This window comes from Myotis myotis, unplaced genomic scaffold, assembly GCF_014108235.1.
Source record: "Myotis myotis isolate mMyoMyo1 unplaced genomic scaffold, mMyoMyo1.p scaffold_m19_p_1, whole genome shotgun sequence".
Lineage (NCBI taxonomy): Eukaryota > Metazoa > Chordata > Mammalia > Chiroptera > Vespertilionidae > Myotis > Myotis myotis.
In genome coordinates, this window is record NW_023416313.1 from 84392015 (window position 1) to 84407012 (window position 14998).

General features: G+C 43.1%; 1 protein-coding gene across 1 annotated transcript in view; it reads right to left on the bottom strand.

Annotated features, from left to right (window-relative positions):
- Positions 1-4841: 4841 nt before the first annotated feature.
- The window catches only part of EGF (epidermal growth factor), an 89120-nt gene continuing 78963 nt past the window's right edge, over positions 4842-14998 (bottom strand). Inside the window, exons 22-24 of the mRNA XM_036343242.1 lie at positions 11381-11495; positions 8053-8158; positions 4842-5894 (exon numbers count right to left, since the gene is read on the bottom strand). Coding sequence (XP_036199135.1) covers positions 5644-5894; positions 8053-8158; positions 11381-11495 — 472 coding nt within the window. The 3' untranslated portion in view covers positions 4842-5643. The remainder of the gene's footprint in view (positions 5895-8052; positions 8159-11380; positions 11496-14998) is intronic.

Consider the following 14998-nt stretch of genomic DNA (forward strand, 5'->3'; position numbering starts at 1 on the left):
TTATGCATAGTGTTGTCTTTTAAAATTCTGATCCATGGGTTTGGGGCTCTACTCTTTGCCCATCTTCATGTGCCGCTTGCCTGGATTAGATGCAGTACAAAACACTCATCATAGTGTAAGCGAGCGGTTCTCAACCTGTGGGTCGCAACCCCTTCGGCGCTCAAACGACCCTTTCACAGGGGTCGCCTAAGACCATCCTGCATATCAGATATTTACATTACGATTCATAACAGTAGCAACATGACAGTTATGAAGTAGCAACGAAAAAATTTTATGGTTGGGTCACAACATGAGGAACTGTATTTAAAGGGCCAGAAGATTGAGAACCACTAAGAGCTAATACTAGTAAAACAGTGATCACTAGATGGAGTGAAGTAATAACAATAATACCATTTGATTTTATGAGAAGCATTATGCTAAGTACTCTGTGTGCATCATTTCATTGAAAAATCACAACTATCCTATGACAACATTAGTGTTATTCTACCCATTTTACAGCTGAGGAAACTGACGCTTAGAGAGATTAATTAGTTTGAACAAAGTTACAAAACTAGTAAGTGATGCAATGGGATTCAAATCTAGTTCTGTTGACTTCAAAGACCATCTTCTTATAACCACTACCTTATGCTAGAATCCCTCCAGAATAGAGCTAAGAGCAATGAGGAAAAAATAAAAAATAAAGAGGTTACATGCCAAAAGTTTAAGGCCTAAAACCTATGTAGTTTACTCAGGAAATGTTTTTAAGCTCTCCTTCAATATACATTTACTTTCATTTTACTTACAATGCTAATATGCTTGGTTATCTAAACACTAAGTTTACAAAACAGAAGCAACAAGGAAGGCAAAGACAAACTTCTATGAAAGGTAATTGACAGAGGGATGAGAGCTGACAGTTTGACTGTCCACCAGAAAAGTAATGAAAATAATAGGTTAAAGTGTTCAGATTCAAGGCGTAAGGACTTTTAATATCAACTGAAGGAGTTCTGATCATCACAAAATGATAACATGCTATTATGGTTGATGTGTATTGAAGTTCTTAAGTTATCAAGAAAATATGTAGCCGAAACCGGTTTGGCTCAGTGGATAGAGCGTCGGCCTGCGGACTGAGGGGTCCCAGGTTCTATTCCGGTCAAGGGCATGTACCTGGGTTGCGGGCACATCCCCAGTGGGAGATGTGCAGGAGGCGGCTGATCGATGTTTCTCTCCCATCAATGTTTCTAACTCTCTATTTCTCTCCCTTCCTCTCTGTAAAAAATCAATAAAATATATTTAAAAAAAAAAAAAAAGAAAATATGTAATTACTAGAGGCCTGGTGCACAAAATTCATGCTGGGGGTGGCAGGGGGTGGTCCCTCAGTCTAGCCTGCACCCTCTCCAATCTGAGACCCCTCAGGGGATGTCTGACTGCCTCTTGCAAACCGGGACTGCTGGCTCCTAACCGCTCACCTGCCTGCCTGCCTGCCTGACCACCCCTACCCCCTCTGCCTGCCTGCCTGATCGCCCCTAACCACCTCTTCCTGTCTGGTCATCCCTAACCACCTCTGCCTGCCTGCCTGATCACCCCTAACTGCTCCCCTGCTGGTCTGTTCGCCCCTAACCACCTCTGCCTCGCCCCGCACCCAGGACCTAGGATTCCCTCCCTCTGGCTGGCCACAGGCACCCAGGAACCGGGACAGCTTCACCCGGGCTGGCCACAGCCGCAGGGGACTGTGGGCAGATGGCTTGTCCCTCTGCCAGGCCACAGCCCCAGCCGCTGGCGCCTGAGACCATGGGGAGTGCGGCTTGTCCCTCTCCTGGGTTGCAGGTGCAGGTGCAGCTACTGGCACCCGGGACCGTGGGGCAGGTGGCTTGTCCCTCTCCCAGGCTGCAACCTGGCTGGTCCCCATTCCTCTCTCGCAAGCTCATTTGTGCCTTGCTGGTCCCCACACCTCTCTCCCCAGTGTTGAGTGTCTGAGCCGTTAGGGCATGATGGCGTGAGGTCGTGATTGACCATTTACATATTAGCTTTTTATTATATAGGATGCTCAACATGTTTTATGCAATGGTAGAGAAAGAGGGTGGTCTTAAATTGATAAAATAATATTTGGAATTTAAAGAAGTTGGCCTTGAGTGTCTCATACCTCAGTGGTAGAAATAACACCTTAGTTTTGTATTGGTGCCTGCTTCACACAAAGGATACCTCATTATATATATACTAGAGGCCCTGTGCATGAATTCATGCACCAGTGGGGTTTCTTGGCCTGGCCTGTGGGATCCGGCCGAAATCAGCTCTCCAACATCCCCCGAGGGGTCCTGGATTGTCAGAGGGCTCAGGCCAAGCCAAGGGACCCCACTGGTGCACCATTGGGGCTGGGAGGGACGTGAGAGGTTGGCTAGATGGGAAGGGACTGCAGGAGGACTCCAGGGCATGTCCAGCCCATCTCACTCAGTCCTGATCGGCTGGACCCCATCAGCAAGCTAACCTACCAGTTGGAGAGTCTGACCCCTGATGGTCAGTGCACATCATAGCAAGCAGTTGAGCGGTGTTAGTATATCATTAGCATATTACGCTTTGATTGGCTGAATGGATGACCAGATGACTGGATACTTAGCATATTAGGCTTTTAATATATAAGGTTAATTTTAGAGAGGGAGGAAGAGAAAGAAAAACAGAGAGAGAGAGAGAGAGAGAGAGAGAGAGAGAGAGAGAGAGGCATTGATCAGTTGCCTCCAGTACGTACCCTGACCTAGAATCAAACCACAACCCAGATATGTGCCCTGACCAGGAATCAAACCTGCAAACTTTCTGTGTACAGGGACAATGCTCCAACCAACCAAGCCACAGTGCAACCACTTTAGCTCTGAAATGATGCATCATTTTAGAGCTAAAGAAACCACGATGCAACCACTTGACTCACTGTCCAAAATGATTTCCTAAAGATTTAGAATAATAACAATTTTACTATAGTTCCATTATTTTGGCAGATGAATGATATAAATAAATAAAAAGAATCCAAATAATTTAGGTATTAACCTGGGATTTACAGTTCTTAATTTAGAAAGCTTGCTGAAGGCTTCCTTGTTGAGTGGGACACATCTGAACTTTGCTTCTGGTCTACCAGAGATGAGAATTGGACCACATCAGAAGGGCCAAGTATTTAGTGTGTGTGTGTGGGGGGGGGGGGGGGGGGAGAATGACCACCAACTAGGAAATTTTCCTATTTAGAAATTTCTATGCTTTCTCAAGTCTGTTTCAGACATGTGGTGCATATTCAATCTTATGTTAATCATTATCAGATTTCCCTACTGAGCTGTGTTGTTCCTAGCCTATGACCACTAGCGGCAGAAACCCTTGCCAGCTTCCAAACAGAAAAGTGCTCTGCTTCGTGCGAGCCCGGACCTAAGGAGCACAGGATGAAAACAACGCCAAGAAGCCTTTCTCACCTGAGGATTTCAATAAAGAAGAAAGAAAAAGTAAAACAAAACAAAAATGCAATCTTAACCGTCACACACACTTAAGTTGACCAGATATTTTCCCTTTCTCCCATTTTCTTTGTTTGATTTGGGTTCAGGGTGTTTTTTGAAGAAATTATTTAGTGCTTTTAACATATTTTCAATTATCACACAATAATCCTTTATTCATAGGAAAAGGATATCAGTGGAAATCAAGGCTAATAGGAGGAACTAAAACCATAAGGTATCAACTGAATGAGGTGTACTAAGCCTTCATGAGGTGGTGGAAAGGTGGGCAAAATGCTCATTGTAAGTGTGGTGGGTGACATTTAGTCAAATAGAATCACTATCAGGCATTATGCACCATGAGATTATGAGTGACAGGATCTAAGGCTATTCAGTCTGGAAACAATGCAAATCAAATATCTTAGATGAAAATGTTCTTTCCAAAACTAAATGTTAAAAGGAGGATATTTCTTTAAACACAAGAAGGAAGCTACAATTCCATGGTGATTTGTTGACTAAAGAATAGAAAGCCGTTTGTTTACTCTGATCCGGGATGGAGCTGGGGTTCGAACCTGGTCAAGGATTTGCCAGGATCCCAGTTCATGAAGTATCACATTCATTGAAAAGCTCAAAAGAAACAGGGATTTTCTGGTTCAAATATAACACTATGTTATGAGCGATTGTGGTCATATATCATCTCTTTAGTTATCTTTGAAATCCCAAAAGAATGAGGTGCTAAAATTTTTAAAAAAAGTAATCTAAACCCTTAAAGCTCCAAAAATGCTCATTTTTGAAAGAAAAAATATTCACACTTAGGAATATAATTTTCCCATAACTGGGGAAATTATGACTATTGTTCTTCTGAGGTCAGTTCACTCAGAAATAAGACAGGTTTTCTCATCCAAACTACCAACTAAAGCAAAACTGAATAGAGAAAAATCTAAATTAAGTGGGGAAAGGGTCATACTGAATATGTAGCTAACATAAGTTATCCTCCCACCACCAATCTTTAGCAAAGTTTCTAAGGGCTATCCACTTGAAAAGATGTACATAAATTCATTTTTATGCTGACTTCTTGTACAACCAAAGTCCAAGGAATTGAAGAAAAAAAAAGAAACAAAGAAAGAAACAAAGAAGAACAAAGACTAGTTAATGTAGGAACTAAACAATCCAAAGCCCTGAACAACATCCAGTTCCTGTGTTAGGTTGTGTCAATTGTACTAACGATGCCTGGACTGCAAGAATGGTACTTATTTAGAACACCTTGTGAAAATTTACTTTATAAAGTTAAAGAAATTTTAGTTTTTCTAAAGGAGTAACAATAGCAAGCTTAGCGAATCACTTTGATTCAACTCTAACATGCCCACAGACTGTAACTTATTTAACCAGGTATACAATACAGTGTTTATGTTTTACAGTGATTTTATTTAAATAATTAGAAGAAATCAATTGCTGTTCATAATGAAAATAAATCTGGCAATTTGCTTACAATATCACATTTGAAAATAAGTAAAATTATGTGCAAACACATACAGGGCAAATTTATCATTTTCATTAGAAAAAACTTCTGAGGGGGAGAGGAGAGCAATGCCTAAGAAACACTGAGGTCAGTTGGGTAACATTTTCATTTAAAGATTTTTAGATAGAAAAATAAGTCATCTAATTCTGAGGAAATCAGATTCTAAATGAGTGCATATTTCATTAATTTATCATAATTCGTTCTCAAAATTACCAGCATGGGTAAGTTAAATAGTGATAAATTAAATGCCTGCAATGTATCATAACAGTAATTTTAATATTCTAACCATTTCATGATATTGCGCTAAATGTTCTGTCCAATTACATTATAACTGGCCAAACCTGTGTGATTGCCTGCTTCAACCCCAGATTTCTGCTGGGGCTGCAGGGGAAAAAGAATGTATCTGTATTGATTATTGAAGACCACACAATTTATAAAGCAACACTGTCCCCATTTGGTTTCTAATGAGTTATCTAGTGGTTCTCCCAGTTATTCTGATGTGAAAATCCGGAGCAGGACTACTTGAAGGAAGAAGCAAAAAGACAATTCATATTTGCTTCCAGGATGCAGAGCAGGTGATTAGTTGTAGAGATTGAGGAGTCAGATGTGTATTTTCTTTCCCCCTACTTTTTGAAACAAAGTATTACTGTCCACACATACAGTGTGTTCTTCTTCAACTTCCAGTTTTCACTGAGTCAGCTCCACTTGCTGTGGTGGGTCCGGGGCCCTTTGTTGCCAGGATGGGTTAGCCGACCAGAGAGAATGGGGCTTCTCCACCCCCACAGCCTTGGGCTGTGCCCCAGAGGAGGGGAGAGGAAAGCTACCCTCCATCCTCTGGGGGCCAGAGCCATTATCACTGGGTGGTGGAACGCAGCCGCCGTACCCTGTGCCCACACACATCTGGGGCTCCTTCCTCCACAATATCGGTTGCACTGACCCTATACAATAAAAAAAGAAAGAAATTTTAGAATTCACATCATGCACAATCTCCAGCAAGAGATATCTTAATAGCACTGGCTGGAGAATAGACCTGAAATGTGGCACAAAATGAGCCCATTCCTGAACCATTGAAGACCCAATGCTTTAAAAATGAAAATACTTTTGGTTGGTTGAGATGATTCAAAGGACTATGCTACCCGACATTGCTCTTTCACTTTCCCTGTGTATTTCCTCTCTCCCCGTCTGGACCATAAGTGACTTGAGGCCGGAGCTCAGGCTGTGAATGCACTTGCATTCCTATCCCCTCGCATGGTGCTCTGACCCTCTCGTGGTGCTTCCCGCTGGGCCTGCACCCGCTGATGTTGGCTGAGGTCAATGACTATGGTTCTGTGGGTCCACCACTGGCACAGCCTGTGTTTTTAATAGGTTTTCCAGGAGCAGAGGAGGGATTAGCAAAGACCCAATCTTGATTTATGAGACAGCTGGACATGATATTAGGAGACGGTTGTGTGAGTGGCATGTAGAGAATGACTCAAGCTGTTTGCAATAGAGCAGTGATGTGTGTCAGCATTTTGAAAAACCCTAACTTAACTCTGGTGCCATGTCACATATAGAAATTTTTTGATATTTGCAACCATAGTAAAACAAAGATATATTTTTTTAATTTTAAATTGCTTTTCTTTTTTTTATTGCTTAAAAAAAAGTATTACAAAGGGTAGATTTATATTTTTGATATTTGTTTTATATATTTAAATGCCATTTAACAAAGAAAAATCAACCAAAAAAATGAGTTCGCCTGTCACCTCTGACATGCGTGTCTTAGGTTCGCCATCACTGCAATCGAGTGACCCAAAAGAGAAATATTCTTACCTATTCTTGAGTACTCAGCCGAGTCCTTAGCTCTTTCCTGAATTTAACCATATTATGGTCAAATCGTTGTGCTATTGGTTAACTTATCATAATATATGTGCCTCTAGAGTGGATTACCTTTGTAACAAAGAATTATGTATTTTTAGCTCTTCAAGAAAAAGTAGAATGTAACTCTAAGATATTCCATTACTTTCTAATAATGCTACGAATAACAACAAAATCAAAGCAACTTTTGAAAATGGTGAATGTTTTCATTATCCAGGCAACAACACTGGGAACAGTACATACAGCACGATAATATTTACCATAATTTTAATTGTCAATTCCTAAGTGTACCTTAATATCCAGGGTGTTCCTCTGGATATTATGAAGTAAAGTTCAACTGAATTGGGTTCCATGGCAACATATGTACGAGAGGTAAGTTTAGAGTAAGTTTTAAAAAATAAGAAGCCTATGTTCTCTCTACAAGGAAATCTGAGGAGGAGAGTATGGTAATAAGCATATTTGTGAAGGGCAAATATCAGAAAATGTAAGTGCAGCTGAAACGCTAGCAGAGGAACTGTTTTTGTCGGCTCAAAGTTTCTCTGAACCTTTCTCAAAGCTTATGATACAAAGTATATTCAGCCTTGTTCTCTGAGTTATGAAACAGAACTTTGATATCTGAGACTGAAACCCCAGAAGTTGATCAAAATACAACTCTTGTCAAAGGCATTATGTCAACGCGTATCTAACTCCATTTTTACCTGAAGCGGGTTGAGTTCCAGAGCAGTCTGAGGGCCTGGATTGATTTTGTGGCCCCTCTCCCAGTGGCTTGGATGGACTTCCTAGATGTCCAGGCTTGCAGCTGAAGGCTAGCCCTGATAAGACTTGAATACTCCCCGTTCCCTGGGAGAACCCCGTCATCAACCTAACTGTACAGGAACCTTTCCCACGGAACGCATTTTCTTAGATCCATTGACAATGTCCCTGGAACTATGCCGACAACTACCAATATACACCCAAACCCCAAGAATGACCACAAAACCCAACCTAACTCAAAATGAGTCAACTCATCGTGCGCTCGCCAACGTGACCTAGCAGACTGCTATGTGACCAGGGATTTGAGACCATGTAACCTCACATCTAAGGCAGGAATCCAGTCCAAATATCTTTCTCTGAAGCTCGGGGGCATTCCAATATAGCCAGCGGCTCACATAGCTTATCCAATTTAACTCTTGCTTCTGGGCTTAAATGACACTTTTCACATTCAGAAAAACATTCAGGAGGAAGGTAAAGGTAACCATTCACCAGACTCCAGGGAGGTAAACTGGCCAACATCTGCTGCCTGGCCGTCCTGGGGGGCCACAGGTCGATTCCCATCCCCGAGATTCTGGTGTTCCTTTAGAACCACAAACTGCAGAGAATAAAAGGGAGGGAGAGAGAGAACATCGTTATAATTCATAAATATCTCAGTGTACATGAAATCAGAGGCTACGGCTTCTCATGTTCATACTATGGAAGTTGAAAGCTGAAGGAAAGGTCCTGTCAAATTTATTTCTCTGGCTAATGAATGAGAAGTTTAGTTCAATTTGAAACTTGATGTTACTCTCTATTAAAGCAACCAGGCCCTATCAATATCTTTACTGAACGATCTATCCTAATTCCAGAGTCCCAAGTTTTGGGTCATGCTTTACTTTAATCAACCCAAGAATCCATAAGTGTTCTAAGCATTGCCAATAGGCCAGAAAAAATAATATCTCCTATAAGATGTGCTCCAACTTTTCAAACGTGTGTGTGCATAATAAAATTCATTTAACTATGCTACCAAGTTCTGAGTAATTGGAGTCATGCATGGGTAGTAATAACTAATAGTGCAAATACTATTTGCAGGAATCCACCAAATGCTTTTCCATGGTTGAACAGTGTGGGAACCAGAATTCTAAAAGGCAGGCACAGAGAGTAACATTTCTTTTTGGGCAACAAAATGATTATTTCTGTTATTATTTGTATTATCCACAATTGGTGTGGCACTTGCAATGGGGGCTGATCAGAGATCACTGGCTCACATTCACACCTCAAACATTGAATATTAAAATAGATGAATGATAAAAGGAAAGAAAAGAAATGACTTCAGGCCCCAGAATAAAGGATGCAGTTTGGCAAAGTCCTTCCTTACGGATCAGTGATTCAAAGGAGGGACTGCCCAAGGTTTTGGCTAATCAAGCTCCATTGGTTCAGAAATGAGCCCTACACAAGAAGAAGCCCATAACTCGGAACTACAAGGAGGAAAAGGGAATGGAAAAACCTTGCTCAGGTTTTGAGAAAAGTATAGAAAGGAATGATGAGTGGAGTTGATTCGAGAGAGAAATGTTGATCATGGAAGAGTGTATCCCCTGAACACGTGTTTCTATTCTCTTACTAGAGGCCTGGCTTGCACCCTCTCCAATCTGGGACCCCACTGGGATCAGCCCTAAACCGGCGGTCGGACATCCCTCTCACAATCCAGGACCGCTGGCTCCTAACTGCTCGCCTGCTGGCCTGATCGCCCCCAACTGTCCTCCCCTGCCAGCCTGATCTCGCCCCTAACTTCTTGCTCCCCTGCCAGCCTGATCTCGCCCCTAACTTCTTGCTCCCCTGCCAGCCTGATCTCGCCCCTAACTTCTTGCTCCCCTGCCAGCCTGATCTTGCCCCTAACTTCTTGCTCCCCTGCCAGCCTGATCTCGCCCCTAACTTCTTGCTCCCCTGCCAGCCTGATCTCGCCCCTAACCGCCTCTGCCTCGGCCCCCGCCACCTTGGCTTTTCCGGAAGGAAGTCAGACATCTGGAAGATGTCCGGTCGATCCGGTCTAATAGCATATTACCCTTTTATTAGTATAGATTTCCCACAACACTAATCCCTCTCCTTGTCATGAATGGACTCCCTGAAGCAACATTTTGCAAAATCAATCTGTGACCCATTGTTATGGGGGTATGCCCATTATTTCTAGCTCCAGTCAAAACTCAGCCTTCTGCACTGCAAAATTTCCAACCACATGTCTCTCTGTGAGCAGAACATAGGTCTCTGAATCCTGGGCTGAGACATGGATGGCAGCTGACAGAACCAGATTTGTTTCTGCAGCTGCTCCTCCTCGTTTGTGTGCTCAGCTCTGTCCCGCTCTCACTGACATCTGGTGAGGGCGACTGAGTTTGGGAGCCCCCGTCCCCGACCCCCCACACCCCCGTCCACCAACCAACAAGCTGCTCATGGCAACGGCAAGTGTTTTTGATTTCTTAAAAAGATACACACCGATTGTGTCTCCTTCTCTCCCTGAGTTAAGTCAGGTGAATTAAACTTGCTACTCAACACCTGAACGAAATACCATATAGACTGACAAGCGCAACCTGTGGACTTAGAAGTCACAAGGCCTCGAAGAACTGAGGACATTCTATAGCAAAGTGCACCCAGAATCACACACTTACGGAATTTCTAGAGACAGGAATCTTAGAGCTCATTGAACCCAAACCCCTTGGTGTCTTGAAGAGGAGGCAGGGATATGTGACCTGCTGAAAGTTAGACCTCCATTTGCTGTGAGGGTCAGTCAGGCTAGAACTCACATTTCTAATTGTATTTCTAAACTCCGGTTCAACCACAAAATCAGTATTTTTTATTTGCTAAGCCTGGATGATAGTATAGGCTGGGCAGATGACCACTTAGCGGTGAAAAGCGTAACTGCAGGAAAGCTATCCTCCGGGAATGCACATGAGGTGGAGGCAGGGAAACAGGCAAAGTGATATGGGAAGGGCTCCAAAATGTGCCTTTGCCTCTCATAAGCTCTCCTAATTAACGTTTCCCTGTTTGCCCACAGGTTTCAATCCCCCATGGACCTGCCATATATTCCAGCCTCTTCCACAATCTATCCCACCGATAATACCAACAGCACACAGTGAACCAGTCAAGTCATCTCTGAGGTTTCTGGGAACAAAAATACCAAGTTTCAAACGTTTAGCCTGTCTCAAGGCTGCCCTCTAGTGTTCGAAGATCAATTACTGAAGTGGGTCATCCGGGAAGCATTTTGAACTTGAATCCATAGGGTTCCCAGATAAAAAATAGGACACCTAGTTAAATTTGAATTTAAATTTGAACTTTCAGTATTAGTATGAATGGAACTAGGTGGACCATGTTTTTTATTTGCTAAGCCTGGCAACTATTTTGCTGCTGCAGTTCAGGGTTTTAAAATGTTTGTGAGGAAAGAAATAGGCAGACAATTAGGAGAATACCCTTGGGTTTTTAAGACATCCATCTGAAGAGGATCACCTACAATTGGGGAAGACTTTTCATACACACATCAAAATCCAGGTTATAGGAAAAAACTGCATGATCGAAAGAAAGGTTCCGTAAGTTTCTTGTGCAATTAAAGTATGGCACTACTGTAGCCTGTTGGATTACTTTACTTTAGGGCAGAGTCCCCCCAGCCCAACCAGGACCGCCCCCCCCCCCCCCCCCCCCCCCGCCCAGTTATTGTGGTGTTGGCTATCACATTAACACCCGCTGGAAGCTAGATCAGCTTCCAGTCTCTCTGAACTCAGAAGAATTAGAAAGACTGAGCTGGGATTAGTATAAAGCCAATTTCTTGCTTTATGCACTTTGGTCACGTTACCCAAGGTTGGGGGCCAGAGGACATCCCAGCCTCTCCATCTGCAGGCCTGGCGCTCACATCTCTGTTCGAGTCTTCGTAAGGGTTTTTTGGATTTTTCGATAGCAGCTTCTGAGTCCTGCAATCAAACCAAAATGTGAGACCATCTCAACACAACACAAAATAGTAGCCCACTCAGGGACGGTCAGGGACGACTACGTTTACTACTGCAATTTAGGTACTTAAAATGCATGGGGGAGATGAAACATTAAAAAACTAGAAAGACAACTTGGGGTTTTTAAGCCCTTACTTTCTGCAGAACTTTCCAGATGATGTTTCACTTTTTCCAAGGTGCTGTGAGATGGGGGTGGGGGTGGGGTGTGGGGGGAGGCGTAAAATGGAAATGGGGAGGGAGCCATGAATTTATTGAATACTAAGTACATCCTAGGCACCGTCCTAGGACTGGAGATATAGCAACCCCCCAAAACAACAACAAAACATCTCTACCTTAACGGATCTACACCTTGGTGGGGAGGAGGGCAATCTATGGAAATAGTTTCACAGCAATCGCGTGACACACTATATCAGCTCCATTTCATAAGTGAAGCCAGTGGGGCCGGAAGACAGCGTGACCACCCAAGGCACCCCGCTAACTAGGGCAGCCCAGGGGCTGCTCACAGTCACACGACGACTGGCTCCTTCCACTGGCTCACTGCGGCCTCCTGCTCACAGGCATTACAGGCAAGAACACGGGGAGTGGAGGCCCAAGAGCACATCGTATCATAGTTGCCAAGCCAGGAACTAGACCAGGCCTCCTACCTCCAAATTCAGTTTTATAAATATGTATTTGGCTGAAAAAAATTTAGCGCTGAGTCTATACAGTGCATGGTGTCATGCTCTAGTGCAGTGGTTCTCAACCTTCTGGCCCTTTAAATACAGTTCCTCATGTTGTGACCCAACCATAAAATTGTTTTCGTTGCTACTTCATAACTGTAATGTTGCTGCTGTTATGAATCGTAATGTAAATATCTGATATGCAGGATGGTCTTAGGCGACCCCTGTGAAAGGGTCGTTCGACCGCCAAAGGGGTCACGACCCACAGGTTGAGAACCGCTGCTCTAGGGGGAAAGGGAGTCTGTACAATGCATGGTGTCATGCACTAGGGGGAAAGGAAGTCTCTATAATGCATGGTGCCATGCTCTGGAGGGAGGGGAAGGAAGGGAGATCTAGAACTAAGGTGAGATCCCTGTCCTCAAAGCAGTGCCTCCCAAGGGGGAGAGAGGGGTGTACGATATACGGAGCAGCCATAGAGTGAAGGCGGGGGTGGGGGGTGAGGATGCGGGCGAGGAAATTCAGTGGTGCAGACCACCAGCCAGCCCCGGGAGTCCAAAGCAGCACGCCGTCTTGGGCCTGCCGCAGCCTAATTCCGGGTAGTAGGGCACCCTGTGTCCGATAGGTCTGCCTGGGCGTCTGAGCAAGGGCAGCAGGAAGGTAGGCGCTGCTGTGAAAGCCCCGTCTCAGGAGCTGCGAATTCGCTGTAACCGAGGCTTCCATCCAGGAAAGGGTGTGGGCTTATTATTTTTAATCAAAGGCATTAAGCAAAGGCATGAAGCAAGTGGCTAATGTAATCAATTCCAACGTGACAGAGCTACAGTTTATCACAGAATACTTCCTGTTGTTATAAAGTAATAATCCAATACTTCAGAAATTAGTTAGTTTCACAAACCATCTTTTGAGAGATATACAAGACCAATAGTATCAAACAATCTAGACAAGACAGGCAAGGACTGGTACAAAGTAAGGAATAACTGACTCTTTAAAGAAAGGCACTTAGTGTGTCTATTGTAAAACCTCAAAGTTAGAGCCCTGGCTGGGTAGCTCGGTTGGTTCAGTTAGTTAGAGCATCATCCCAATACACCAAGGTTATGGGTTTGATCCCTGGTCAGGGCACATACAAGAATCAACCGCTGAATGCATAAATAAGTGGAACAACAAATCTCTCTCTCTCTCTCTCTCTCTCTCTCTCTCTCTCTCTCTCAATAAATAAATAAATAACTCAAAGCCAGAGCTGTATTTATTGGCATATTTTAATGACATGGCAATATTTAGACTGGCAGTTCTAATTTGATCTTCTCAGAATCAATACAGCTACTATACAAATGCAGTCAAGAACATAGCTGAAAATTTGTGCTGGGGTAAGCAGTTCCACTGGCCAGAACTGCTCTGTAAGTAACCATATCTTTGTTCAGGAAAAAACTTCACAACTCCGGATGCATTTCAGCAATAAGGAAAGAAAAAAAAAAAGACTTCTGATAAGTTTTCTTTTTGAAGGAGTAGTCCTTATCAGTTTTTTGATTTTAGGTACACAGGGGTCAGAGGCCAAAGACATTCTAAAAGTCTCCAGTCATCTTTCAGCTGAGCTCGTCTTTGAATCCTAAGTAAGAAAAGCCAGCAATCTGCCCCTGGCTTTCAATCCAGAGCTCTGAAGCACATCAGTGGGACATAAAACATATTACTATGCCATAGCGCATAGAATAAGAAAAATTATTTGATAATCACGGCTCACATAACCTTAAGTTTCTTGCTCCCAATTTTGTCTACACTATTATTTGCCAAGCATCTATTTTTCTTCTGGTATTCTGTCCAATGGGACGAAGCACTGCTTATTCAATATTCTTCCCACAGACATCTGGAATCATGTTTGAATACCGGAATACAGTGGTTACTGATGGACCACTGGTTAAAAATTTAAGTCGTGCCTGAGAATCTTGTGTCTTGCAATAGAAAAGGGTTTGGAACATGTGACCCTCTGGGGGAAGATTACAGTTCATGGAAAAATGTAATAATAACAACAGATAGGCCCTAAATGCCAGACCTACACTAAATGCTTTACTTACATTAACTCAATCCCACAGTAACTCTCATGTACTATTCTTGTTCCCATGTATAGCAAAGGAAATTAATGAATATAAAGATTAGATAACATGCCTGGTGTCATGTAAAGATTTTTTGAAATTGATTTTTAGAGAGAGAGTAAAGGAGAGGGAGAGAAAGAGAGACAAACATTGATGTGAGAGTGAAACATCAATTGGCTGCCTCCACAACCCAGGCACATGGCCCAACAAAGAATCGAACTGGCAGCCCTTCGGTGCATGGGACGATGCCCAACCAACGGAGCCACACCGGCTCCCAATGTTAATTAAACATGAACTAGGAATTGAACCCGTGCAGTATGATTCTAGAGCCCATGTCCTTAACCTCTACACTGGGATATAGCAGGATCTCAGACAAGCATCTCTTGAATATGTTGAGTGCTCCATAATACAAGACAGTTGATATCCGAGGGGTTGTAGTACCAGTGAGTGTGGTTGGAGTTTTATTGGCAGATGGTGGTAGGTATTCCATATGTTCCCAGAAACTGGGACCTATTAGTTAAGTGGGTGTTAGGTTTTTGGGCCATAAAATGATGTGATCGAATTCGATGACTCAATAAAGTTCCCTTCAGCCCCAAAGTGTTACAACTCAGTGACCTGGTGCAGCACAAACTATAACAGAACATAAAACGTTTCTCAATGTTGAGGGTCATGGAGGATGACGTCCTACTTTTTAAGAAAATGGAACATCAGCAGTGTGATGCCTACA